At 58.0% G+C, this 24304-nt stretch overlaps 11 protein-coding genes across 11 annotated transcripts; 7 read left to right on the forward strand and 4 right to left on the reverse strand.

Moving 5' to 3' along the window:
- Positions 1-655: 655 nt before the first annotated feature.
- On the forward strand, positions 656-2756 carry B0I36DRAFT_126998 (fungal-specific transcription factor domain-containing protein). The gene is made up of 2 exons (XM_046148140.1): positions 656-1944; positions 2025-2756. Exons 1-2 carry the CDS (start codon positions 822-824, stop codon positions 2585-2587), a joined length of 1686 nt encoding a protein of 561 aa, XP_046011205.1. The 5' UTR covers positions 656-821; the 3' UTR covers positions 2588-2756.
- A 169-nt stretch (positions 2757-2925) lies between these two features.
- On the forward strand, positions 2926-3993 carry B0I36DRAFT_245826 (N-hydroxyarylamine O-acetyltransferase; the record flags this gene model as incomplete). The annotated part of the gene is made up of 1 exon (XM_046150188.1): positions 2926-3993. The coding sequence occupies one exon, from the start codon at positions 2926-2928 to the stop codon at positions 3991-3993; it is 1068 nt and encodes a 355-aa protein (XP_046011206.1).
- Positions 3994-4722: 729 nt separating this feature from the next.
- Positions 4723-6351, forward strand: B0I36DRAFT_324743 (uncharacterized protein). The gene has a single exon (XM_046154152.1). It carries the CDS (start codon positions 4868-4870, stop codon positions 6113-6115), a length of 1248 nt encoding a protein of 415 aa, XP_046011207.1. The 5' UTR covers positions 4723-4867; the 3' UTR covers positions 6116-6351.
- B0I36DRAFT_384548 (Alpha/Beta hydrolase protein) lies at positions 6338-8188 on the reverse strand (the record flags this gene model as incomplete). Its single annotated transcript, XM_046161010.1, has 1 exon — positions 6338-8188. The coding sequence occupies one exon, from the start codon at positions 8186-8188 to the stop codon at positions 6482-6484; it is 1707 nt and encodes a 568-aa protein (XP_046011208.1). The 3' UTR covers positions 6338-6481.
- A 591-nt stretch (positions 8189-8779) lies between these two features.
- On the reverse strand, positions 8780-10803 carry B0I36DRAFT_374616 (amidase; the record flags this gene model as incomplete). The annotated part of the gene is made up of 6 exons (XM_046160293.1): positions 8780-9313; positions 9438-9797; positions 9869-10063; positions 10137-10409; positions 10479-10500; positions 10577-10803. The coding sequence occupies 6 exons, from the start codon at positions 10801-10803 to the stop codon at positions 8780-8782; spliced, it is 1611 nt and encodes a 536-aa protein (XP_046011209.1).
- A 468-nt stretch (positions 10804-11271) lies between these two features.
- On the forward strand, positions 11272-13206 carry B0I36DRAFT_422776 (monooxygenase). The gene is made up of 5 exons (XM_046162217.1): positions 11272-11471; positions 11544-11640; positions 11718-11869; positions 11943-12004; positions 12089-13206. Exons 1-5 carry the CDS (start codon positions 11429-11431, stop codon positions 13082-13084), a joined length of 1350 nt encoding a protein of 449 aa, XP_046011210.1. The 5' UTR covers positions 11272-11428; the 3' UTR covers positions 13085-13206.
- Positions 13207-13842: 636 nt separating this feature from the next.
- B0I36DRAFT_422777 (dienelactone hydrolase) lies at positions 13843-15107 on the reverse strand. The gene is made up of 5 exons (XM_046162218.1): positions 14802-15107; positions 14543-14715; positions 14326-14435; positions 14101-14237; positions 13843-14004 (listed from the first exon to the last, which is right to left on the reverse strand). Exons 1-5 carry the CDS (start codon positions 15057-15059, stop codon positions 13906-13908), a joined length of 777 nt encoding a protein of 258 aa, XP_046011211.1. The 5' UTR covers positions 15060-15107; the 3' UTR covers positions 13843-13905.
- Positions 15108-16187: 1080 nt separating this feature from the next.
- B0I36DRAFT_374619 (transmembrane amino acid transporter protein-domain-containing protein) lies at positions 16188-17825 on the reverse strand (the record flags this gene model as incomplete). The annotated part of the gene is made up of 4 exons (XM_046160294.1): positions 16188-16278; positions 16365-17346; positions 17404-17454; positions 17555-17825. 4 exons carry the CDS (start codon positions 17823-17825, stop codon positions 16188-16190), a joined length of 1395 nt encoding a protein of 464 aa, XP_046011212.1.
- A 1067-nt stretch (positions 17826-18892) lies between these two features.
- Positions 18893-20025, forward strand: B0I36DRAFT_410504 (vegetative specific protein H5; the record flags this gene model as incomplete). The annotated part of the gene is made up of 3 exons (XM_046161913.1): positions 18893-19158; positions 19230-19435; positions 19502-20025. The coding sequence occupies 3 exons, from the start codon at positions 18893-18895 to the stop codon at positions 19990-19992; spliced, it is 963 nt and encodes a 320-aa protein (XP_046011213.1). The 3' UTR covers positions 19993-20025.
- Positions 20026-21072: 1047 nt separating this feature from the next.
- Positions 21073-22545, forward strand: B0I36DRAFT_290188 (aldo/keto reductase). The gene is made up of 6 exons (XM_046151696.1): positions 21073-21270; positions 21345-21423; positions 21486-21626; positions 21680-21793; positions 21875-22069; positions 22144-22545. Exons 1-6 carry the CDS (start codon positions 21109-21111, stop codon positions 22437-22439), a joined length of 987 nt encoding a protein of 328 aa, XP_046011214.1. The 5' UTR covers positions 21073-21108; the 3' UTR covers positions 22440-22545.
- Positions 22546-23015: 470 nt separating this feature from the next.
- B0I36DRAFT_244839 (uncharacterized protein) lies at positions 23016-24189 on the forward strand (the record flags this gene model as incomplete). Its single annotated transcript, XM_046150096.1, has 2 exons — positions 23016-23136; positions 23186-24189. 2 exons carry the CDS (start codon positions 23016-23018, stop codon positions 24187-24189), a joined length of 1125 nt encoding a protein of 374 aa, XP_046011215.1.
- Between the last annotated feature and the right edge of the window lie 115 nt (positions 24190-24304).

A 24304-nucleotide genomic window follows, 5' to 3' on the forward strand; every position in this document is an offset into this window, starting at 1 on the left:
CCGCCAAGCGAGGATCGCCACCGGACCTCCAGGACGACGAGCGCCCCGACACAGATGGCGGAAGCGTTGGCCGGGCGCACGGCGGCGCAGACAGCACCAGCGGCAGCCAGGGCGGCCCCAAGCGACGACGGGTCGGGCTCGCCTGCAACACCTGCCGGACGCGCAAGTCGCGCTGCGACGGCCAGCGGCCGCTGTGCACGCCCTGCCTCTCCCTCGGCGCCGACTGCCAATACGAGCAGGGCGACTCGGTCGTCCATGCCGTCGCCCGCAAGGACTCGGTCCTGGCCCTTGAGCAGCGCGTGGCCGTCATCGAGGACCGTCTCCAGCGTGTCAACGACGTCCTCAAGGGCCACCTAACGCCCTGCACCGCCCCGGCCCAGCCGCCGCTGCCCGACCACCACAACCACCACCACCATGGCCCGACAACCACCACCACAAGGCTCCCGGCCGGCTCGCGCTTGAGCTCCCTCGGCCTCGAAGAGCCTCAGGACGAGGACGCATCCACCAATGGCATGGCCATGACCTTTATCGAGGAGCCCAGCGCCGCCTTCTTCGGCCAGTCGTCCAACATCCACTTCACCCAGCTGCTACTCCGCGGCCTCGCCGTCGTCCACCAGTCCTCGCCCCAGCTCGCCGCTGCCCTCGACCGCCACGCGTCCTTCGGCCCCGGCTTCACGGTCGGCGTCTCCCAGAGCCTCCCATACCCGTCTGCCGCCACTGGCTCCCAGGCTACTCGCCCTCATCACCGCCAGAGCGGCCCCTGGCACCGCCATCACCACCAAGAGCCGGCAGCAATCACGGCCCTCCCGTCAGCCGCCGAGATGGAGAGACTGCTCGATTGCTACTTCGCTACCGGCGGTGCCGTCTTCCCCATCATCCACGAGCCCTCGTTCCGCGCCACGTATCTCGAGTGCCGCCGCAATGGCTTCACTCGTGCCCGGCGAACCTGGCTCGGCCTGCTCAACATCATGCTTGCCATGGCCACCAGCTTCGACGCCGACAGCGTGCCGTCGGCCACCCGGCGGCAAGAAAAAGCCAGCATCTTCTATGCCCGTGCACAAGAGCTGTGTGGCGAGCTGTCGCGGCGCGTCATCAGCCTCGAGATTGTCCATTATCTGATTCTGGTCGTCATCCTCTGCCAAGGCACCCAGCGCTCTGTGCAGGCGTGGAACACGCTTGGCCTTGTCATCCGGTCCGCCATCGCTCTCGGCCTCCATAGCGATGCGCCTGGTCGGTCCGAAGACCCCATACAAGCAGAATTCCGTCGCCGGACATGGATCGTCATCTATTGCCTTGATCAGGTTCTGGGCGCGGCTTTTGGTCGACCCACGAGCATCCCAGACCAGCATCTCCAGCGCCACAGCCTCCTTTCGACTGGATCGCCCTCGGACACCTCATCCGTCGGGCACACCCATCAGCCTTCCGGCAACATAGACTTGAATGGCGAATTCCTTGCCCTATCCTTCAAGCTGTACCAGATCATGGGCAGGTCACTCGCCGACCAGTATGGCTCAAATTTCGACAACACCGAGCCTCACCTCGATGGTATCGACTCCCTCAAAGCTTCGGGCGAGCTGCGCAAGGCCCTGCAGATATGGGCTGCCGGTCTCCCCCCTCACCTCCAGTTGATTGAACCCGACTCCCCACTGCTGAGCCAGTCAAAACCAGAGCATCGCGCCCGCACGATCCTGACGATGCGCTATCACAACCTCACTATTCTTATCCATAAGCCTCTACTGAGTGCAACGCTACGATATCTGTTCCCTCCCAAGGGTGTCGGTCATGTCGGCATGCCCATGCCCTATCTCATCCAGCTCGCTATTGCAGAGGCGCATGAGTGCATCCGTGCTGCTCAGAACACCATTGACATGATCCACGCAATAATCACAAACGACCAGTCGGGCAAAAATAATCTAGGCGTATGGTACTATACCCTCTACTATGGTAAGAAGCAAAATCTGGAATGATGTCTCGCCTGTGCATCAAGTGCTGACCACAGGGACGGCATTTTCCCCTTTCATTAGTATTCACGGCCTCTCTGGTTATTTGCGGCCGCCTCCTTTGGGCGAGGCACGGGCATGAGGAACCGGACGAAGCAGCCATCCTCCAGGCGCAGCGCTCGCTCGACAAGGCCGAAGTCATCTGCGAAAAGATTGATCATGAAAACAGCCTAGTTCTGAGCTGCCTCGAATACATCCGCAGCCTTGCCAGGATGTGCAATGTCAAAGGTCCGCAGATATACCACACCACCTTTGACAAACCTGGTAATCGTAACCCCGAAACTGACCAATCTTCCCGTGGGGATATAACAGGCACCGGTTCCACTGGCATCCCGCGTCCCCATAACAATCTATCCGGCAACGGCACCGATTCTGTCGCCGCCGTACCCCTCACGGCGCTTGACGGCCTCGGGGACAATGAGCGGGCCCAGTCTCTCACGGACCCGGCCTTGCTGAGTTCAGAAGACATGGAGACGCTTCAGCTGTTCTCTTCGGAGATGTTCGACCCGTCCATCTTTGAAGGCTTCCACCAATCACCTGTCGACCCAAGGACGATATCAGCAGGCCTGTGGGACGGGCCTGCCTGAGTGACATGCTGCACGCCACAGATAGGCGCAGCTCGCCAGTCCCCACCTGCGCTGCCGGCTCGGGTTCGCAGCCGGCCTAAGTCCCCGGGCTCGTTTTAGTCATTGATTGTGGACATTGCGCTTCACAAGCGCCACAGAGATGATTACCTTCAGAGCCTAGGTGGGGCCCCTGGAAAACGGTGGCGCAACCGCCCGGCTGCACCCTGCACGCTGCACGACCGCCCGACGATTGTGCTCAAAAGCCATCATCCCGTTGCGGCAACGCAACTCGCGGCGGCTGTCGATGCCACTGAATTGTCACCTACTCTTCCTACACAAACTTTGGGCAGATCTAAGTCATGGGTTCTACCGATCCGCCAACCTCCCTCACGCAGGTCGCGCTGGACAAGGCAGACTGGCCGCTGTTTACCAAGGCTCAGCTGCTCGAGTACTTTGAACGGATTGATCTGCCCCAGTCCCACCTTGAGTCGATTGTGCTTCAAGATGGGCTCCAAGCCGGGACTGTTGAGTATGGGCTTCCCCTGCTGCAGGCTATTGTGAGACACCACAGCAGCCGCGTCACGTTCGACAACCTCGTGCTGCACTATTCCGCCCACAAGACGGTTACGCTCGATCCGGTCGCCCTCTTTGAGCGCATTGTCCGCCAGAAGCGCGGCGGTCGCTGCATGGAGCAGAACAGTTTCCTGGCCGCGGTGCTGCGGTCGATCGGCTACGAGGTGCGCAGCGGCGGCGGCCGCGTCTCCCGCGCCATGAGCCCGTACCCAGAAGTGCGCCAGCACCAAAGCACGACGTACGACGGCTGGAACCACATGCTCAACCTCGTCCGCATCGGCAGCGAGTGGCACGTGGTCGACGTGGGCATGGGCTCCATGGGGCCAAACATGGTCATCCCCCTGCGCGACGGGTTCGAGACAACCAGCATTGCCCCTCGCCTCATCCGGCTGCAGCTGCGACCGATTGCCGAGTCCTACGCCTCTGCTCCCGCCGCTGGAGGAGAAGGGCGACCTGGGCCTCCACTGCTGTGGTGCTACGACTGCTGCTACCGCCCCTCCGAGTCTAGCCCCGCGGACAATGTGTGGACGCCGGTATACTGCTTCACCGAGGCCGAGTTCCTCCCGCAGGATTACGAGATGATGTCGTGGTTCACGTCGACGAACCCGCGCTCCTTCTTCACCCGCTACGTCACCTGCACCAAGATGCTCCTGGACGAGTCTGAGGAGCACGTCGTGGGCAACCTGACTCTCTTTGTGGACACCATCAGGAAGCAAGTTGGGGCTACCCGGAGCGTGGAGGCGGAGTGCAAGACGGAGGAGGCTCGCGTCAAGGCGCTGGCTGACGTGTTTGGGATCGTCCTCACGGAAGACGAGGTCCAGGGCCTGCCCGACGACCGGAAACTTCAGACATGATTCTCGAGACACAATAATGATGGGTCATAGCCTCGACTGTTCTTCAGGATCGCATGCGTATATATGACAATTACGGGCAAAGGGTGTGTGGTCCATGCTGTCTTGTGTATATCTCGTCCTGTAATATTGGAATAACTCGGTCGTGAAGTATCTTTGCGTGACGCGCAAGACGAAACTGTATTCGGCCAACCATTGCGCTTCACGACTCTGTGGTGGTCTCTCCCGAGAGCGGGCCGCGACAGAGTAGAGGTCCCGGGCTCACGTGCTGAGATCCGGTGGTCCAAATCAATAGATTAAGCCTTACACTGGCCATTATCCAATCTCTTCTGATCAGTTGCAGTGATTAGCCGATTGGGGCAAGTCGGATAGGGATTTAATAAAGGTGTCTTTTTGCGGGACAGGCACGGACGGACGCTCTGGCGGAAGACGGCCCCGCCGGGCGGGGTGTCTCTTATCTAAAGTGGGGGCCAGCGCGACAAGATCCCGCGACTTTGCAATTCATTTCGGGTTTTCCATCCGGAGCCCCGTCTTATCTCTGAGGTGGCCATATCAACCCGGCTCCCCCGCACTTACCCCCGGCTTGCCCCCAGCGACGCACAGACGACGGCACTGAACGCGGTGAGTGAGTGCTGACCCTTGCCCTTGCTCCGGACCGTTGGCTGGATCTCAGGCGCCCAATCTCCTGAGCTTGTATGGCTCCTTGGGAAAGTTGGGGTCTCGGGTGTATAAGTCGGTGAATGGACTCTCGCGAGTCCTGGAGGCAGCCCGGGAGAAGGGCATTCACTGCGACCCAGCAAGGCCTACTGCCATCGAGAACTTGCCAAATCATCTTTATTTTCATCTTGACATCTTCGAGCCGCAAGCCTCTTCAACAATGGAGCCTGTACAGAACACTGCGGCGCGGCCACCGCCCGATCTGCACATTCCAGCCTCGCAAAGCACCGTTGAAGTCTACATCATTGACACGACGAGCTTCATGACCGGCTTCCCGGCCGCAGCTTTCGTGGACCCGATTGTGCCCGGCTTCGAGATCATGAATGGCCTCTCGTACTCGTACATGGTCCGGCACCGAAGCACCACTGACGACACAAAGTACGACACGCTGTTGTTCGATCTTGGCGTGCGGAAGGATTGGGAAAACAGCCCGGAGCCGTTTGTGCGCGGCATCAAGGAGGCCGGGTTCGGCATCAAGGTGGACAAGGACGTCGCGACCATCCTCACCGAGAACGGGGAGCGGCTCGAAGATGTCGGCGCCATCATCTGGTCACACTGGCATTTCGACCATACTGGCGACCCGACCCGGTTCCCCTTGACCACAGACCTGATTGTCGGCCCCGGCTTCCGGGAGAGCGTCATGCCGGGCCACCCGACTGACTGGGAGTCACATGTCGACTCGCGGGCTTGGCAAGGTCGGGGCCTGCACGAGGTGGACTTTGACGGGCACAGCGCTGCTCCCCCCGTCATAAACAATAACAACAACAACTTGCCAAAGACGACGTCACCGTTGAAACTCAATGGCGAGGCCACCACTGTCCAAGACGAGGGCACTGGCCTGCTGCTCGCCTCGCGGCCCAGGATCCAGATCGGGCAGTTCCGCGCTATCGACTTCTACGGCGACGGCAGCTTCTACCTGCTCGACTCGCCCGGCCACGCCATCGGCCACATGTCGGCCCTGGCCCGCACGACAGCCGACCCGCCGTCCTTTATCCTGCTCGGCGGAGACATTGCGCACCACGCCGGCGAGTACCGCCCGTCGCCGTATATGCCGATGCCCGACATGATCCACGGCATCCGCGACCCCCGGCCGAACGGTCTCGCCGGCTGTTGTCCGGGCAAGGTCTTCATGGCCATCCACCCACGCAACGATCCCCAGGCGCCCTTCTTCGACCCAGTGCCCGGCGACTTCTGGCACCACGACGCGGCCGAGGCCAAGGAGAGCATTGTCAAGATGATGGACGCCGACGCGCACGACAACATATTCCCCGTCATGGCGCACGACATGACCCTCGGGGGCACGATTGAGCTGTACCCGAAACCCGCGAATGACTGGATGGCGAAAGGGTGGAAGAACAAGACGAGGTGGCGCTTTCTCGAGAGCTTCAATCCGTTGGTTGGCGCTTGACCGCGCGCAGGAGGGGGAATGGAGCTTCTTTTTTTTTCGTGTCTTGTTCTCATTTGTGTGGAGTTGGAGAATGTCTTTACAACCTTGAGTGGCCTACGGGTTTTCGTTTTCTTGACTCCACGAGTCCTGATTGTTTTCCAGATATCAGATATAGCACGCCAAACGTAAAAAGGCTTTGAATCCTCGAGACAACTTCATGAGCAGAGTGACGCGTGAAGGAGAGAACTGGAGTGTGAAGATGTACAAAGTAGAGCAGATATATAAGAGTTCTGATCTGTGCATAGCGAGAAACAAAAAACAAAAAAATAATGAACCAATATGCATTCCTGGCGCCTGGTGCATGCATGAAGATTGCCCTCTTGCCAGTCACTGCTGGTTGACAGACTTCCAGAAGGCCACGCCTTGGTCCCAGAGCTCTCCATCCTCCCACACATCTGTCCCGCCGTCTCTGCGCCACCGCCGGACGTCCAGCGGGCCAGATGTGCCTTCCCAGCCGCTCACGACCGCGTCGCCCCTGACAAACTCGGCCAGGGATTGGTTCCAGATGGCCAGCATCTCCTTCTCCTCGCCCGTCAGCCCGCCGGCATAGTCGGCGCCCCATAGCCAGACGGGTATGTCGCTGAGGTGTGTCACGCCCCATTCGGGGAGCAGCCGCTCGTCGACGCACGCGACCCGGCGCTCCATGCGGTAGCGCAGCACGTCCCGGCCGGCCACGAGCCCGCCCCTGAACAAGCCGTCGAGGAACCCCCGCGAGAGGTGGTGCACCTGCACGTTGGCGTACAGCCTGCCAAAGAGGTCCTGCCAGTCCTTGTACCCCGCCGGTAGCGCGCCGCCGTCCCCATCCCCGCAGCAGTAGTGCTCGAGGATCCGGCGCCCGGCCTCGTCGCCATAGTCCGCGCACAGGCGCTGGTTCACGGCGGCGTACGAGTCCGCGGGCGTCCGCCAGCGCACGTAGACGGTGTGCTCCTGCTCGCACTCGCCCGTGAGCAGGGTGATGCCGCGGGCCCTCATGCGGGCGGCAAAGTCGCCGCTGGCGATGGCGCCGAGCGTCTCGAGCGGGTAGAAGTCGCCGTCGGCCCAGGCGCGGAACTCGGACTCGCGCATCGTCTTTTCGGCGCCGTCGCCGCCGTTCTGCACGGCGACGAGGTCCTCCCAGGGCCGGCGGCGCAGCTCCGCGAGCTTGGCGGCCGCGGGCAGGTCCGCGGGGATGCCGAGCAGGTTGGCCAGCTCGTCAAACTGGCGCTGCTGGTCGTCGAGGGACTTGGGCCTCACACCGGGCCCGTTGGACAACATGGCCACGCGCCGGATGATGGCGGTCTCGCCACCAGGCCGCACGTCGTCGTCGTGGCGGTACAGCTCGTGCGCGAGTTGCTGGAAGACCGAGTACGCGCCAGCCGAGTAGCCGAGGACGCTGATGTTGGCCGGGTCGCCGCCAAAGGCCGCGATGCAGTCGCGCGTCCACTCGAGCGCCGCGCGCTGGTCCCAGAGCCCGGCGTTGCCGCAGGGCTCCCCGGCCGCTGCCGCCTCGGCCGCGAGCGCCGACCCGCCGAGAAACCCCAGCGCGTTGAGCCGGTAGGCCGGCATCACAAAGATTGCGCGGACGGCCGACCTCGGGTCCGCGAGCAGCGGCACCAGCGCGTCCCGGCCGAGGTTGGGACTGCCCACCTGCAGAAACCCCCCGTGGATCCAGACGCAGACAGGCCATCCGCCCGCTGGCGCCGGCCCCGCGGGCACCCACATGTTGAGCTGCAGGCAGTCCTCGCTCATCGCGCTGGCCGCCGGCGTGTTGCTGCTTGCAGGCTGTGGGCACGGCCGGGTGCCTGTCACGAAGCGGCCCGGCGCCTCCCTCGTGCCGTATTTGTGGTCCTTGGGCAGCCGCTGGGGCACTCGGAAGCGCCGCTCGCCAGTCGGCGCCTGTGCGTAGGGGATGCCCCCAAAGTAGTACACCAGGGGCTGGCCGGCAGTATCTAACGCCTCAAGGCCTGTCAGATGGCCGAGCTCGCCTGCGTCGTGGTGGTGCTCGGCCCATTCGTGGCTGCCCCCGCCTGTGGAATCAAGCTTCAGGTTTGACATTGTCTTTGTCAGACGAGCGAGGGGTATGGACTCCTTATAAAAAGGCACGGGAAAAAGACGAGCGGCGGGAGAAAAGAAAATTCACCGCCTCGGAAACCGAGAGACAAGCACTTGGTAGCCCATGGATGCAGAATGCTTGCAAGTATGGTGGGTTCCCTATATATTGCAGATGCCGAGTATTAGTGGACGCTGCGTCGCGGCGGCGGCGCGGGGGGGAGGTGGTTTATCGACTCGTGCCGGCGCGACCCGCCTGGGTTCCGGAGCCTGCCGCGTGTGAATGGGCGAAAGGGGCTAAAGCTGGCTCCTCGGCTTCCCTTTGGGAACCCTAGCCCCGGGGCACACCCTGAAGAACACCCGGACTATCATCGAGCCCACTTCTTGAGGCTGTTATCGGATAACGTGACATATTCTTGGATGTGTTCCCAGTTCCATTTCCGCCTTTGTATAGTATCGCGCTGCTGCTCCTGGGGCAGATTGATTAACGCGAAAATGGTCCATCTGCTCGTGGATGACTTTTTACCCAAGTTCCAGAGATGCAAAGTTTGTCCAAGAAAGGCCAATTGATGTTTATATATACGCTTGTCTATAACATTACAGGTGCTTCTGGATCTGCTGTGCTGCGCCTAGGACCTTCTCCTCTTCATATTTACGGCCAACGATCTGTAGGCCTACCGGGAGGCCATCCATGAGCTCCGCATCGTAGAGCTTCCAGTTCCACTCGTCGAGGGTGTTGCGTGGTACGTACCCAGAATCGAGATATGCCGCATCCTTGCTCTTGTCCGCCACGCCCGCCGGGAAAGTCAGCGCCGTGTAGTCGAGGAAGTTGAACAGCTTCGTGTACCCCGTCCAGCGACCAAAGGTGCCGTGCGGCGTACTCGTGTGCGGCATCGTCGGCATGAGCAGGATGTCGACGGGCCGGCCCGACGTGGGCGAGCGCGCCTGCTGCCACATGTCGTTGTATGCCCGCTGGCTGGCCACCTTCTTCTTGTTGAGCTGCCAGTACTCATACACGGAAATGGGCTTGCCGCGGTCGACGAACGCCTGGGTCTTCGGGGCGAACGGCTCACCGCCCTGCTCGACCGCGCGTCGGATGTCCTCGCCGCCGTCGGCCGAGTAGAATGCGTCCTGGAGGTTTCCGCCACCGTCCGAGTCAGCTCTGCTTGCCCGTCCGGATAATCCGTTCTTCTTCTTGAATAAAGCGGGAGCAAATGGGGGGGGGGGGGGGTGGGGGGGTTCATCGTAGACTCACGTTGACCTCGATGCACGAGGCGTTCAAGCTGATGTCCCAAGGGATGACCTCGTGACCCGCAGCCTGCAGCGCGGCAACAAGCTCGGTGAGGATGCGCTGGATGGGTGGGTGCACCCTGGACACGCCGTCGTCCAGCACTAGGCCAATGACCAAGGTCCTCGAAGCCGCGTCCTGCAGGATACTCTCGCGCCAAGGGATCGGGGGAATCAGCGGATCAATAGTCCACGGCGCCGCCTCGATCACCAGTCTGGTTGTGGTCACCAGGGAGTCGAGAGAGGTGGCCATTGGCCCAATGGTCGAGGGGACATGCTGCTGGCCGTCCTGCGTCACTTCGACGCCCCGGTATGACAAACGATTACTCTGACGTATTGTGCCGATTGCACTCGTCAGCAGATCCGGTGCGGCACCCAAGAGATGGCAGGAACGCTTACAGTCGGCTTGAGGCCCCAGAGCCCGTTGACGTGGCTTGGGATGCGGATTGAGCCCCCAATGTCGGTCCCCCACCCGACCAGCGAGCCACCGAGGGCTAGCAAGGCCCCCTCTCCACCCGAGGAGCCTCCTGATGTGAGAGCTGGATTTGCGGGATGTGTCGTCTGTCCCCAGAGCGGATTGTCGGTCTCACACCACTGCAAGGCACAAGAGAAAGTCAGCATTCTTTCCCGTACACCAGTCGGATGTGTCCTCGACGCCCTTACTGACCATGATGCTCTGGGGTAGATTGGTCTTGGCTATGATGACAGCGCCGAGGCCCTCCAAGGTTTCGATCAAAGGACAGTCCAAGCCGGCCGGGGCAAAAGCCAGGCCAGCATAGCCCATGGTTGTGTCCAGGCCCTTGATGTTGAATTGGTCCTTGAACGACATGGGAACTCCGTGGAGAGGCCCCTTTAGCTTGCCATGAGTTTGCCTGAACTCATCCAGGCGTCTGGCTTGCTCTAGGGCATTGTCGAAGTTTATCTCGGTGAGGCAGTTTGTCTACGTCCAAGGTCAAAATCAATGGTCGTCTCTTGCCCCCATTATGGCTCCACGACGAGGAGCATCTACCTTCTTGTGGGCCTCGCAGGCTCTAGAGATGTGCCCCAGTCAACAGATTAGCTCTGCACCCGCACAAACTTCTGCCCGGTGGCAAGAGAAGGCCTTACCTTGCAATGTAGACGCGCGTGAGTTGTTCCGCAGTGATGTCGCCTGCAGCCAAGAGGCTTGTCACTTGTTCCACGTTCACGATGGGGTCCCCGCCGCTCGACAAGAGGTCGGTTCCCGCATTGCCTGCGTGATGTTTTGCGACGAGGGCATCTCGCTCTGCTCGCTTGGCCTGGACGACGTCTGTCCATGGCCTTGCGGGCGCTTTGTTGCTCTCCTTGATGACCATGGTCGGCTGTGTGGTGTTTCGGCGCTTTGGGATCACCTCTACCAATGTCTGGGCCGTCCGCCGGGATCAGCGGCACGGCGCTGCCAGTCCTTTAGACCAGCATAGCTGCAACCACCGGACACTGCGCATGGACCGAAGACGGAGCCACGGTAGGTGGGGAAGAATTGGAGATGCTTGTTGGGGGAGATTTGGAGAAGCCTGCCCTGTGTGGCAAAAGTGAATGATAAGGCGGCCGCCGGTTCTGCCGTCGGCCCTGCCGCGGGATCGCCCCTGACCACATCCCGCCGGCGATAAACTCACACCATCGTGATACGACTGTGGGGCCAGCGCGGCAGCGTCGCCGCCTGTGTGTAGGTAGGATCGCCGGACTCGGGGTCAAGCGCGGCAGGACAAGGCTGTGCCAGGATAAGCCCTCGCGAGCAGAGTGCGGCCGCGCAGATGCGAGCAGGCGTTCTCGTCCACTGCCGCCTGGCCCCGAAAATGTCCTTGACACCGTGAGACCCGTCTCCCTTTAGGTAGAACAACTGGCCTAGAAAAGAAAAGCCGTCGTTCCCTGGAGACTTGCCCTGGCATCGCAGCGGGATACAATCATCTCCCAGACGCGAGCCTGCGTAACCCTGCAACCATGTCTCCATCAGCCAACAAACAATTCCATGTTGCGATTGCCGGTGAGTAGCATGTCTCGACTTTTTACAGTTGCCCGGGCGCCTCCAGTCTCTGACTTTACAATCTCCCAACAGGCGCTGGGGTCGCCGGCCTTGCGTTGGCCATGGCCTTGTACAAGAAGGGCGTTTCCTTCACCTTGTACGAAGAAGCTCCTGAGTATTCAGCCGTCGGGTATGTCCTAGTCCAATGTTCATTTGCCCCTGTCACGCGAGAAGAGGCGCTGACCGTCGACTTTCCTTGCCTCCCAGCGCCGGCATCGGATTCGCTCCCAATGGCACGCGGACCATGGATCTGATCGACCCTGCCTTCCGGCCACTCTATGAAGATATTTGCGTTGGCAACAAGCCTGCGGATGCGCAAAACGTGTTTTTCGAAGGACACCTGGTCCAAGAAGGGATGGGTACGTTTCTCTCCGCTGCCTCGTGTTGTTCAGAGTCAGGAGGAGGGTCATCAAGTTCTAATTCTTGTTACAGGCCGCGAACAGCCTTGGGCTAGCAACTGCGGCTGGGGCCACCCCAACTATGTCCGCAAATCGGTACGTCTAGCCCATCCCTTCTTGTGTGTGTGTGTGTGTGTGTATCACGGTAGAGTGAGCTGACACGAGGGTTTCTACACGCAGGCACACCGCAAGGCGCTCCTCGACGTCATGACCAGCTTCTTCCCGATCGAGAATGTGAAGTTCTCCAAGCGGCTGGACAAGATTGAACAGGCGGCCGAGGGCGTCGTGCTGACGTTCTCGGACGGCACGACAGCCGAGGCCGACATCCTTGCCGGCGCCGACGGCATCCAGAGCACCGTCCGCGCGCACCTCCTCGGAGAGACCCACCCGGAGCAGGTCAGGCCCGTCTATGCAGGCTCCTACGTCTACCGTGCGGTGATCCCGATCGAGGAGGCTGAGGCGATCCTCGGAGACCGGACGGAAGTGGCCAAGATCTACTTTGGAGACCGGCGCGCCTGCGTGACGTACCGCATCAGCAAGGGCGACGAGTTCAACTACCTGCTGGTCGTGGCCGACGACAAGGACGGGTGGAAGCTGCCCGACGCGGTGACGGAGCGCGTCACTCACGAGTCCATGATGGCCGACTTTGCAGACCCAAAGCTCGACGACCGGTTCCGCCAGCTCCTGCGCAAGGCCAAGCCCATCAAGTGGGGGTTGTTCCACCACTGGCAGACGGCGACGTATGCGCGTGACCGCGTCTGCATCCTCGGCGACAGCGCCCACGCCTCGCTGCCCTTCCAGGCCGCGGGCGCCGCGCAGGGGCTCGAGGACGCGCTCGTGCTGGCCAACGTGCTCGCGCGCATGGCCGAGCTGCAGCCCAACGGGCCCGAGGGGGAGGCCGACATGCCCGTCATCCGTGCCGGGATGGAGGCGTACGATGCGGTGCGCCGGCCGCGCGCACAGAGGCAGCTCGAACAGGCGTATGACATGCAGAAGCTGATCTTTTTCCAGCACGAAGACGCCGGCAGCGACATGGCCAAGATCCTGCCTCATGTCCAGAATGGCCGGTACGACTGGCTGTGGTTCCACGACATCAAGGACAGTGCGGACGCGGCGCTCGCCAGGATGAACCAGACTCTGGGGGCGTCCAAATCAAAGCAGGAGGTTAATGTCTAGGGCGTGCAGAGGAGGATTGAGACATGTTGCACCAAAGGGCCTGGTGCTGGAGAAATGGTTACATTAGATCATACTTTATGCATGTGTGCTGCTTTTTCCACTTAATGAAATATATGACCTGGCTTGCCGTTACGCTGAGGTACCACGTTGAGCCGCTGGACGAGTACTTTTCCTCGACCCTCTGTTCATGAGCACGGCTCTGTTTGGTCGAGACCAAACCGTCTACATGATTGCAGGATCGGCCAGTTTTGCAGATCTTTCGACTTCAGACAGAGCGTATCGGCCAGCCCGGTCCATTCATCCATTCCCGAGAGGCTGAGAATGCAGACCCTCGGCTCCGACTGTAGCCTGGAAAGCTTGGCTGTCCTAGAGGCCAGTGTTGACCAAACGTCCAAGAACACGGATGGCGGTCATCGAGAGGAACATGACGCTTGTGGAAGTCCTTGTGGCAGAGGGCAAGATGAAGTTTATTGAACAAGACGGCGCCTCCTCCTGCTCATACCATCAAGAGTCAGAAGTGGTTGCTGGCCTGGGAGAGAAAATTCCCCATCCTTGTGTCAGGACGGTTGCTGTTCTCGTAAACTCGGCGACTCAAGGCCGGTTGAGCGTGGCGTGTGTTTGCACTGGTTTCTCTTGCAATCACAAGGCCAGGCGGGGAACCTGACGGCAATGGGAACGTCATTTTGCGCAAGATGGGTTGACAGCATTGAGGACTTGGGCGTACCATTGAGAGCATAGGAACTTGGGAAACTAAGATACTGCCCCATGGCTTAACGTTAATACCCATTCAAGCCATCTCTCTTTGACCGAACCGCCCTTTTTTATGATTTCGCCAGCCAAAAGTCGAACCAGTCAACAAAGCTCTTGAAGCTCTGCTCCTTGGCCCATTTCTCATACGGATCGGTTAGACGAGTGCGGGACTATGAGAAGAAGAAGTTGCAAGTCAGCACAATGCGTTTCGTTGACCAGTGGCCTAAGAGGCGGAGGGCGGGCCGGCCGGAGATTGGGCCACCTACTGCGAATCCGTGGCCGACATGAGAGAAAATCTGCATGTTGAAATGCTTGTCGGCATCGGACAGCATCTCAACCATTCGGTTCCGTTCGGCTGGCTCGAAAAGCTTGTCTTTGCTCGGGATGGAGAGGAATAGAGGGCCTGGAGGTGGACGCAGGCGGTTTTTGTTCTTGTCAGTCCAATATCGTCGTGCACGAGGAGCAGCACGTATGGTGGTATTTGTGCTTACCGTTGACCTTGTCGACATCGCTCTCCATAACAAACGAAGGGTGGGCGACGGCGCCGACCTTGCATATGCCCTGGTCGGATAGCTGATGGCAGACAAAGCGCGCGCCCCAGCTGTCAAAGGAAGCCAAGTGCTCCTGGTCAATCTTGCTGCTAGCTACGGAGAGTGGTTCCGGGATACGGGTTTGATATTTTTGGGGCGCATGCCATCAGGTACTTACCAGTATCCAACGCAGGCAAACTTGACGCTGTCGGATTTGCCGTACAGCTCCTTGACGTCGGCGACCCATTTGGCCGCGATCTCTTCCGAGGCTTTGAGATGTTTCGTCTTCCATCCTACGAAGTCGAAATTGGGATCGGTCAGGGGGTTTGCCGAGTATTTGCTGATCCCGTCCTGTGGGACATCATCGCTCGTCTTGGTCAGTCTTTCATGCCCCCGGCGCTTCAAGTGAGAGGATGCTGGCCGGAATCTCTGCTTACACCCAAGAAATAGTCGACGCCGAGAGTGGTGTAGCCACAGTCGGCAAACGCGTCCATCATGAGGAAGCTGTTGACGTGCAGGCCGAACGCATCGGGGAAGAAGAGCAAGACATGGCCATTGGCGCGGCTGGGGTCAGGTCGAGCGACGTAGGTGTCGACGCCGCCGATCTGCTCGATCTTGCCGACCGGCTCGCCGGTGTGGATGGCGCCCTTGAGACAACAGAGGTCTGCAGGCTTTGCGAGAACCCGGTCTTCCATGTCTTTGGTCAGGTCTGGTGTTTGCTGCTGGATTGCGGCCTATGCAACGGTCCGTGGGGCAGGTGGTGGTGGTGGTGGTGGTCGCTGCGTGTTAGTAGGAGCAGCAGTGGTCGGGGCTTTATCCGGGAGCGCCGGGTAGAGTTGCCGCCCGCCGGCAGCGTGCGGCCCAGTGCATCCCGCCGACTTCGGCTCGCGGGGTCCGCACCCGTACATCCCGCTGCTGCACACAGTGCTGACATCTCTGAACTCGCCGTCCAAAGATTGACCCTCCTCCACCAACAACAGCAAAGATCAACAGGGCCAGAAACAGCAGCTACGACTTTGTGGAGGAGAGCTGGTAGCGATGGCCGTGTGCTGCAGAGCACCAGGGTGGCCCCATGCACCACCAGCTTGGCTGTGACAGGTCATTCATGTCTTGATTGTCAGATCTCTGGTACCTGCAGCGAAAAACAGACCCCTGCACAATTTCCTATTGTAGCCGTGTCCATATCCTGGCCAAAGTGCGCAACTGGACGAAGCAATGCTGCAGACAAGTCCACGGCCGCCAGAGGCCGGGTGCGTTTCCTTCTTACACGTCCGCGTCCACGCCTACCATTTGCAGTCGCAATTTGTAGTGAACCCGGAATGGTGCCTACGCCATACGACGAGAGTCCTCAGCTGCAAATTCTGACACCTTGCTCGGTTTTGGGGCGCACTTTCCAGGCAAGATGTGGAGTGCCCCTGCAGTCTCTGATCGTTCCTCTGCCCCAATATCGGAGGGCTCATCACTTGGAAAACACACTCTTCTCGAGCATATAGTCACTTGTCAGCCTGGCGCTTCAACACCAGGCGACCTGCCGTGTATCAGTTCCGGATGAGCAGGATAAATATTGACAATGGCAAAACGTTATTTATTCGCCCATGGCCTGCATTCGTCCGCCGAATCACAAGAGAAACCTCTCCTCTCAATACTCTACAGACAATTCCAGCCTACGTTTTGACACCACCAAAGCATGCGTTTCTATGGAAACGGGTCCGTCTTGTGTGCTGAAACGCAGTTGCTCGCACAGGGAACCTTAACCGTCGAGTGCGTTGCAAACGACTTTGTGGGATTAAGCCCCGGTGGTGTCCCACAAAATCATGCCTCCATCAGACCGAGCCAGAGTTGTCCCTGCAATCAAAGACGGTTCCAATCTCGCCACTGTCAAAGGCAGCCTTGATCGCCATGGCCATCGCGTAACTATGCCAATAAAGTCCAGTCAGTATCGTCAACCGTCTATGCCTATTTGATCTTAGCAAGAATGCGAACGGGTCTGCTTCACTTACATTCCACCAACAACCATAAAGGAGCCCAGGGTCATGACGAAGATGTTGAAGCCATTCTGGAGTTTCTCCTTGATCGCGCCAGTGCGGGCTGACTTGTAATCGTACCTCCAGAGGAGCATCGGGAATATGAGACTGAAAGGCGCGGCGCACAGAGCAGCAGTCAGGCCGAGCAGGTAGTTGAGGATCGGCAACGCCTCGGCGACGATGAAAGCCAAGGACCCCAGGACAAGGTTGATGCCAAGCCACGTCGACCAGTGTGTGAAGCTGTTCTTCTGGAGGTGCGCAGAGTCGCGCAGCACACGGACAAAGAGGTACTTGGACGCCACGTGCTGGTAAATGCCGACGCCAATGAGGAGCCCAGGCATAGATATGCCGTACGAGATCTTCTTGAACAGGGGGCCGGCACTGCCAAAGGCTGGAGTCGAGAGCCACATGCCGCAGTAGCGGTAGATAACGAGGCTGAAGGAGAGGTACATGGCGCCCACGATGAAGCCGCCCGTGATACAGGCTTTGCGGAAGTCCTGCGGGCGCCTCATCTCCGAGATGACGGGGAGGAACATGTAAGAGCCACTAGTGCTAATAAAAATGTTTTCCGCATTCAGCATGCCGACAACGAATGACGGATAAGCGAGAGGCTTCCAGCCCAGGTCAAAGTCGCCTGTCTGTGGGGCGGCTGCAGGACGATCCTGCTGCGAGACCGCCACCGTAAAGACGAAGACGCCAATGACAAAGGTGGCGAAGCCGAACCACGTGAGCCACCCGAGACGTGAAAAGGTGCGGATCGATGAGCAGACCGTAATGATGACGGCAGACACGAAGGCAAACCAGACCGTACATGCCCCGTGGTTGCTCAACGCGTTGAAACCAGCAGACGCCGTGACAATGCCGCCAGCGGAAATCAAGATCTGGGTAATGATCATCTGAATTCCTACGAGCTCTCGACCAATGCGGCCCCAGATAAACGCCATCATATCGGCCAAAGCTATAATCATTCAGTGTCGGATTGTGATTGAACGAGCTCGCGGGAAGTATGGCTTACTATGGCATTCGGGATGTCTGTTGCGGAAATCACCGAGAATGACGCCAGCATCTAAACGCATGAAGGAAAAGAAGTCAGCGAAAGCGCATCTCCATCAAACTCGAACGACTCATATGGGATGCATCATGGTTCCTTCGTGAGTATGGCTTACATGTGTTCAAAGTTGTAAAGCCAACCACGGCCAAGGAGCCTCCAACAGAGCCGAGAGCAGCCATGGCTGCAGGAATAGCGAGAATGCTCATGGCAAAGTTGATCTTAAGAAACACAACCGTGGCTCGCTGCCAGCTGACGGTCCGGAACTCGACGCCATCGACGTTGACTTGAAACACTTCACCATTTGACGCTTCACCCTTTGAAGTGTCTTCCAACGCGCCGACCGCAGCCATATCGTCCGGTCGTTTCTCGCTCTTGGACAACTGCATGTCGGAGTCGTGTTGCACAGTCATGTTTGATGCTATTGTCGATGGGACTCAGGAGGAACTCTCGTTGGGGCGGTGGTCTCGACCTCCCCTTGGCGACAAGAACAGCGCGAGATTGCCAGATATTTATATGCTTGCATAAAAGTACACATAAGCATCGCTCGGCAAGAGGTCTCGAGGGAAACCGTCAGATAGGACCCATGCCTAGACCGGCCACCCCTGCGTTCGATCAGAGTTCAACTTAGCGTGCCGCATCGATAAGACCTTCTACGCTTCCCCAACTGACCCCGACTCAGCAAAAGAATCTAGATCAGATCTGTGGGGGAGGCAGGGCATCAAGCGTATCAAGGGTCGGAAACCGGAATCATGACGGTTGTGTTAGACTTCCAAGCTTGCATAATAAAGTCGCACCATCAGTTGATTGCGGTTAACTACCTTTGTTGGCATTGATCGAGCCCAGGCTGCTATCCAATCTTCATCCGCAGCGCTGCAAACGCAAGTGCGACGCTAAGAAGCCTCGTCTCCAGACGAATTTGAGGCAGTTTGACGCCAAGCCAATTAGACTGCTGATGTAGATATGGAAAGCACTAGGTAGGCTGTTAGCTTTGAATCTGGGGTGGCCTGCCGGAAATTCCGCGGAACGTGCGCTGGTGACCCTGATAACAGTCCGTGGAAATGCATCACCAGACCGCCGTGTCCCTCTCCGATAGCAATGTAAACCACAACCTGGGTCACATTAGGCAAAGCGCAAGGACCGATTGAATTTGCCCCATGGCTATGGTTCGATAGCCACCCCCTCCCCGCAAATTTCCCCGCACGACCGGAACTCTGGGGAGCAACCGGCAACAGGGCGAAAGACCTGTCTCCATAGATAAAGACGCTGTGGAGAATTGGAGAATGACACCCATAGATAAGCGGCATGCTCGGGGCACGGGGGTGCCGATACCAGAAGCGCAGCATTTAGTGTCCTGCGGCTACGGGCCTTATAATATCGTGTGCAGTCTGGCCTAGACTGCACGACCAAGAGATCGACGGCAGGAAAACTAGTACATGGCAACGCCGAATCTATCATGGCATTCCTTGACGTGCAGAACACAGCATTTGCAGGCCTCATCGCCGGCGAGCCGGGCCCAGAGACTGCAGGTTACGTCGCGGCCCGGGCAGGACTCGAACAGCTTCAGAAGGGCGAGCCAGCGGCAGATATCGCAACCAACGTCATACAAGTCCCCGGCAAGTGCGGCCCGACGGCCGTGACCATTGTAAGGCAAAAGTCGCTGGCTGGGAAGAAGGTGCCGATAGTCTACTACCTCCACGGCGGCGGGTGGGTCCTTGGCAGGTATGACCTCGTCGAACCCCATCCCGGTCCTCACAACTCAGATACAGCTGCTAAAGCACCTGTCTGCACAGTCCCACCGTCTATGCGGCGCAGCTGGAAGACCTCGCAAGAGAAACAGGAGCGGCGATCGCGTTTCCTTACTACACACCCGCGCCGGATCAGCAGTTCCCGTTCCAGTTCGAGCAGACTTATGAGGCCTTGCACCACCTGGTCACCCACGGAGACGACTATGACCTCTTGACCAGCTCGATTGCTCTGGCGGGCGACAGTGTAGGAGGTATGTCCACTTTAAGCCTGAGCCGCCCTGCCTCTGCTGTTCATTGGTTGACCTGTCGGGCTGCAGGACACTTTACCATCGCGCTTATGCAGATGGCCCTGGAGCGCAGCCTCCCGGCTACTGTTGCGCATATCGTCATGTTCTACCCGGTCACGGATACCCACAAGAAGCTTCCTTCGTATGAGAAGTACAAGGACGGCCCCTTCCTTACGGAGGCGAGCATGGACTGGATGATTGACGCATTCCTACCAAACAAGGAGGACAGGGAACTGCCATTGACCTCGCCACTCACGTTCCTGGCGGACAGCGTGCTGGCCCAGTTCCCGCCAACAACCGTCATCCTTTCTGGATCCGACGTCCTGCTGGACGAAGGTCTGGCATTCGGGGAGAGGCTATGCAAAGCAGGTGTGGATACATCTGTGGTCAGAGCAGAGGGCACAATGCACGCATTCCTGACTCTGAAGCCAATCCGTGAGTCCCCGATAGCACGCGCGATGACGCAATTCACTGCTGCCAGGCTATGCAGAGCTCTGGGTTGTTCGCCTGCGAAGGTATAAAGTCAATGGCGGTGTTAGGGTACAGTTAGCTTCACTGTTGTGTGTATAAATATAGAGGCAGCAAGGCGAATTTCCTTCCAGGTTGAGTTTAAACAGCTCTGTACGAGCCTGGCGAATTGGGACTGGTTATCTACTAGTTTGGTCTTCTTCTTGCCCGCTTTTTCTTGATAGACAAATCGGCTTCCCACCAGTGCTCGAGGCTCGGAGAAGGGCAGGGCCCGCAACTGAATCCGTCTGGCCAATAGTCAATTTGTCATTAGATTCTAGCGTGTAAGTAACCCAAAACGATGTGACTTGCATTGAAATCTTCACCTCTATCGGCTGAGGAACAATTTCTCAGCGCCCCTGCACATCTATGTTGCAGCTGGAAGTCACTTTAGTAGTCAGGGAGTCTGTCTTGCGTGTAGGAATTCTGATTTTGTCATGGGTCGGGACCTGACAATGGGTGTGATAACCTGCCATGATACCCTCGGCAGGTTGATATCATTATTTGTAGTACGCGTGGCCCAGTTGTTTCTGGGATTGAGCGGTGCTGCGAATGTATCGTGTAGATGCGGGCGACGAGCCCATAAATAGGGTTGGTATATGCAAGCACAAGATGAGTTGTTTATTATCTTCTTTCGAGGCTACCGCGTTTCCCAACTATATTGTGTTTCGAGCAGTTGATTGATCGGATTAGCGGGGGAGTTCAGGACGGGAAGGGGAAGGGCTTCTGATGAAGAGGGCAATGGGCTAGTACGCTGGGGCCCTTGAAACAATTGTTTCGCTCTTAGCAGAGATCCGAGCTCACCGAGGAGTCTGCCTTGGACACGCTACCGCGGACGATAACCGATCCCGTCGAATGGTCGACACCAGTGCCTGTAGACGGGAAATTCTTATCGCGTGATAGTCGGAACTACTCCCGAGCCGATCCGCTGCCCCGAGCCTCGATAAAGCGCCCCGTAATTAATTTTGGGGAAAGCGTCGTTCCTCCAATGTGGCCCCACAAATGTGGAGAGCTGACACATCGAGACCTTCCATAGGCGATATATCACATCTCTCTACGATAGCCAGCCTTCTACGCTCTGACAAACTGCTCCCCAAATCAATCGCCAGGGAACTCAAGAATCCGGCAAAATGACCAAATCCCTCCGGTTCGCCGATGGCGTCGAAGTGCCCGTGCCTGGGTTTGGTGCCATGGGCATCAACTGCGCCATGGGCAAAAATCTAAGCTACGAGGAAGCCGAGCCTGTGCTTCTGAAGGCCCTCGAGCTGGGTGCCACGTTTTGGGACACTGCGGTAAGTCCAGTCGCATGGATGGCATGACGCTAGATGATCTGGGTCCGTGGTTAACTTTGGGGCGTTTCTATTAGGTCTCCTATGCGGCTGGAGTGAACGAGAAGATACTGGGCGACTTTATCAAGAAACACAACTGCCGGGACAAAATCTTCAGTGAGCATCGAAAAACCCGCTCCGGAACGATATATACTAGCGAAACGCTGACCGGGCTCAAGTTGCATCGAAATGCGGCATCGCTGCCTTTGAAGATGGGAGCTGCACCAATTCCGCCTCTCACATTGAAACATACATCGAGGGGACAATCGAGAGACTTGGCTTCGCCCCTGATCTGTACTACTTGCACCGCATAGATCCAAGTACGTGCCACCCTACCCCGAGTAAGGATGGTCGAGACCTGACGTGGAAGTAGACACCCCCCTTGAGGAATCGATTCCGGCGCTCGATTCGCTTCGCAAGCAAGGCAAGACAAAGTACATTGGCCTTTCTGAGTGTTCCGCCGCTACCCTGCGAAAGGCAAATTCCAGTAAGCACCCGCGCACCCCTCTGATGACTTCGGCGTATGAACGAATACTGACGACCGTGCGCGTTCATCGTTCATTTGCAGTCGCAAAAATCGATGCTGTACAGGCTGAATACTCTGCCTTTGAGACTCTCCACGAGACAGATGGCTTGATCGACACTGCGCGCGAGCTCGATGTTGCTTTCGTGGCGTATGGTCCCCTTGGCCATGGGTGGCTTGTAGATGATTTCCCCTATGAAACACCGGACGACTTCGCCCCTGATGATTACAGGCGACAGAGTACGTTGTTCTCATTCTGCTGACAGTACGACGTGGAAATTGAATCTAGCGCTAACACGCGGGTGTTCTCTCAGTCCCAAAATTCCAAGGCGAGAATTTCTACGCCAACAAGAGAATTTCCGAGGGTTTCAGAGTGTTGGCTGAGCGTAAGAAATGCAAGCTGCCGCAGGTCGCTCTCGCATGGGTCGCCAGTCAGGGCATAATAGCGCTCCCTGGCACGACAAACCCGGAACGCTTGGTCGACAATTGGGCCTCGCGGGAAATAGAACTCACAGAGGATGACCTAGAGTTCATGCGCAAGATTGTGGATATACTCAAACCTCAGGGTGATCGGTATAATGAGGAGGCAATGGTGAATATTGGTAACTAGACACTAGATGTCGTAAACCATGAGCAACCCGCTCGCGCAAGTGATGGTTGGAGCGCTGACGACATTCTCAACCTTGCTCATGGTGGTGTCACAATGCTATTCCGGGATAAGCATCACATCTAGCGAGCAGCACAGGACGATGGGCGGCCCGCGACGAACGACTATTGTGGACACCGACGGGGCAGCAGCCGTGGCGGCACGCGTTGCACCTGTTCATGGGCCGCTTACTTGTGGATCGTGTTATAAGTCGCTGAGCGATGGAAGATTAATAATGGCAGGTCTATGCTCCGTGCAGCGTCCTTAGTAATCAACATCAAGAAGAGAGCTCGCGGATGCATCCGGCGGCAGTCCCGGCGGCCCCCACAAGAATTGCCGGTCCGTGAAAGCACTCAAACGGGGAATAAATGTTTGGCTCATAACGTAAGCGGCTGTCCCGTAGGGTCCGGCGCATTTTATACAGTGCATCCATTTTCCGATGATTTCTTCAGTAAAGCTGCTATCATTCTTTGTCTATGCACATTCTCTAGAACCCTCAGGCTCAATCCACTCACAATACCGACAATCATCCCAAGCAAGATGTCGAAGCTCTTCCAGCCTCTAGAGGTGGCTGGCTGCCACCTCCAGCACCGCATGATCATGGCGCCTCTCACCCGCTTTCGTGCCGATGAAAATTATGTTCCCACAGCCATCATGAAAGGTATGTTTGGCTTGGAATTCTCCATGCAATTGTTCTGACCATCGCCTAGAGTACTATGCTCAGCGAGCCTCTGTGCCCGGAACCCTTCTCATTAGCGAAGGCGTCCAGATTTCTCAGCGAAGCATCGGAATACAGAACGTCCCAGGAATCTGGTCGCGCGCCCAGATTGACGCCTGGCGCGAGATCACTGACGCTGTCCATGCCAAGGGATCTTACATCTGGTGCCAGCTATGGGTCCTCGGCCGTGCGAGCAGGTTGGACCCTGCTGTCCAGGAAAAGTTGGGTGTGAAGCTTCTGGGCGCCAGCCCCATAGCAATCTCGCCCGACCATCGCATTCCCGAGGAGATGTCTGAAGAAGATATCCGACAGTCTATTGAGGATCACCGCGTCGCTGCGAGAAACGCTATCGAGGCTGGATTTGACGGCGTCCAACTTCAAGGCTCCGGCGGATACTTGCTTGATCAGTTCTTTCAGGATGTCACCAACAAGAGGACAGATCGATGGGGCGGCAGCCTTGAAAACCGCGCGAGGTTCCCTATCGAGGTCATCAAGGCAATCTCCCAGGAAATCGGATCGATAAAAGTCGCCATACGCTTGAGCCCGTGGAGCGACTTTCTAGGCATGGGCATGGATGATCCTATCCCGGACTTCACTTACCTCGTCCAGCAGCTCCGCACCCTGGATCTTGGATTCCTTGATCTGGTCGAGGCACGAATCCGAGGAAACGAGGATGCCGACTGCGGTGGCGACAATGATGTGTCCTTTGCTGTGCACGCTTGGGGTAGGGAAGCGCCTGTTATGATCGGTGGCGGATTCAATGGCGAGTCAGCGCAAAAGGCAGTCGATGAGACTTATAAGGACTACAAGGTGGCCATCATCTTTGGTCGCCACTGGACGAGCAACCCTGACCTGCCCTTCCGTGTGAAGGCGAACGTTCCGTTCGTTAAATACGACCGCCCAACCTTTTATGTGCCGGGGAAAAGCAAGGGCTACAGCGATTGGGCGTTCAGTGAGGAGTTTCTGGCGTCGGGCGCCGCTGCAGGGGCCGCGTAAATGATGAGAGGGATCATGTGCATTTCACCAATTCCTAATTTCGAGCTACTCTTAGCCATTGCCAAATGGTATGTGTACCAGAGGCTTGGCTGCTATGATGCAGGTCAGATGGTAT

This window comes from Microdochium trichocladiopsis, assembly GCF_020744255.1.
Source record: "Microdochium trichocladiopsis strain MPI-CAGE-CH-0230 chromosome Unknown B0I36scaffold_6, whole genome shotgun sequence".
Classification (NCBI taxonomy): domain Eukaryota; kingdom Fungi; phylum Ascomycota; class Sordariomycetes; order Xylariales; family Microdochiaceae; genus Microdochium; species Microdochium trichocladiopsis.

What these genes read in the sequence shown, in the direction of transcription:
- B0I36DRAFT_126998 (XM_046148140.1), top strand. Translation starts at nt 822, where the DNA reads ATGGAGAGACTGCTCGATTGCTACTTCGCTACCGGCGGTGCCGTCTTC. An exon ending in GTACTATACCCTCTACTATG is followed by an intron (nt 1,945 to 2,024) that starts GTAAGAAGCAAA and finishes CCCTTTCATTAG; the next exon opens with TATTCACGGCCTCTCTGGTT.
- B0I36DRAFT_324743 (XM_046154152.1), top strand. Translation starts at nt 4,868, where the DNA reads ATGGAGCCTGTACAGAACACTGCGGCGCGGCCACCGCCCGATCTGCAC.
- B0I36DRAFT_422776 (XM_046162217.1), top strand. Translation starts at nt 11,429, where the DNA reads ATGTCTCCATCAGCCAACAAACAATTCCATGTTGCGATTGCCG. An exon ending in CCTGAGTATTCAGCCGTCGG is followed by an intron (nt 11,641 to 11,717) that starts GTATGTCCTAGT and finishes CTTGCCTCCCAG; the next exon opens with CGCCGGCATCGGATTCGCTC. An exon ending in CCTGGTCCAAGAAGGGATGG is followed by an intron (nt 11,870 to 11,942) that starts GTACGTTTCTCT and finishes TTCTTGTTACAG; the next exon opens with GCCGCGAACAGCCTTGGGCT.
- B0I36DRAFT_422777 (XM_046162218.1), bottom strand. Translation starts at nt 15,059, where the DNA reads ATGGAAGACCGGGTTCTCGCAAAGCCTGCAGACCTCTGTTGTCTCAAG. An exon ending in GCGTCGACTATTTCTTGGGT is followed by an intron (nt 14,716 to 14,801) that starts GTAAGCAGAGAT and finishes GATGTCCCACAG; the next exon opens with GACGGGATCAGCAAATACTC. An exon ending in ATGTCGGCCACGGATTCGCA is followed by an intron (nt 14,005 to 14,100) that starts GTAGGTGGCCCA and finishes TTCTTCTCATAG; the next exon opens with TCCCGCACTCGTCTAACCGA.
- B0I36DRAFT_290188 (XM_046151696.1), top strand. Translation starts at nt 21,109, where the DNA reads ATGACCAAATCCCTCCGGTTCGCCGATGGCGTCGAAGTGCCCGTGCCT. An exon ending in CTTGCACCGCATAGATCCAA is followed by an intron (nt 21,627 to 21,679) that starts GTACGTGCCACC and finishes ACGTGGAAGTAG; the next exon opens with ACACCCCCCTTGAGGAATCG. An exon ending in CCTGCGAAAGGCAAATTCCA is followed by an intron (nt 21,794 to 21,874) that starts GTAAGCACCCGC and finishes GTTCATTTGCAG; the next exon opens with TCGCAAAAATCGATGCTGTA.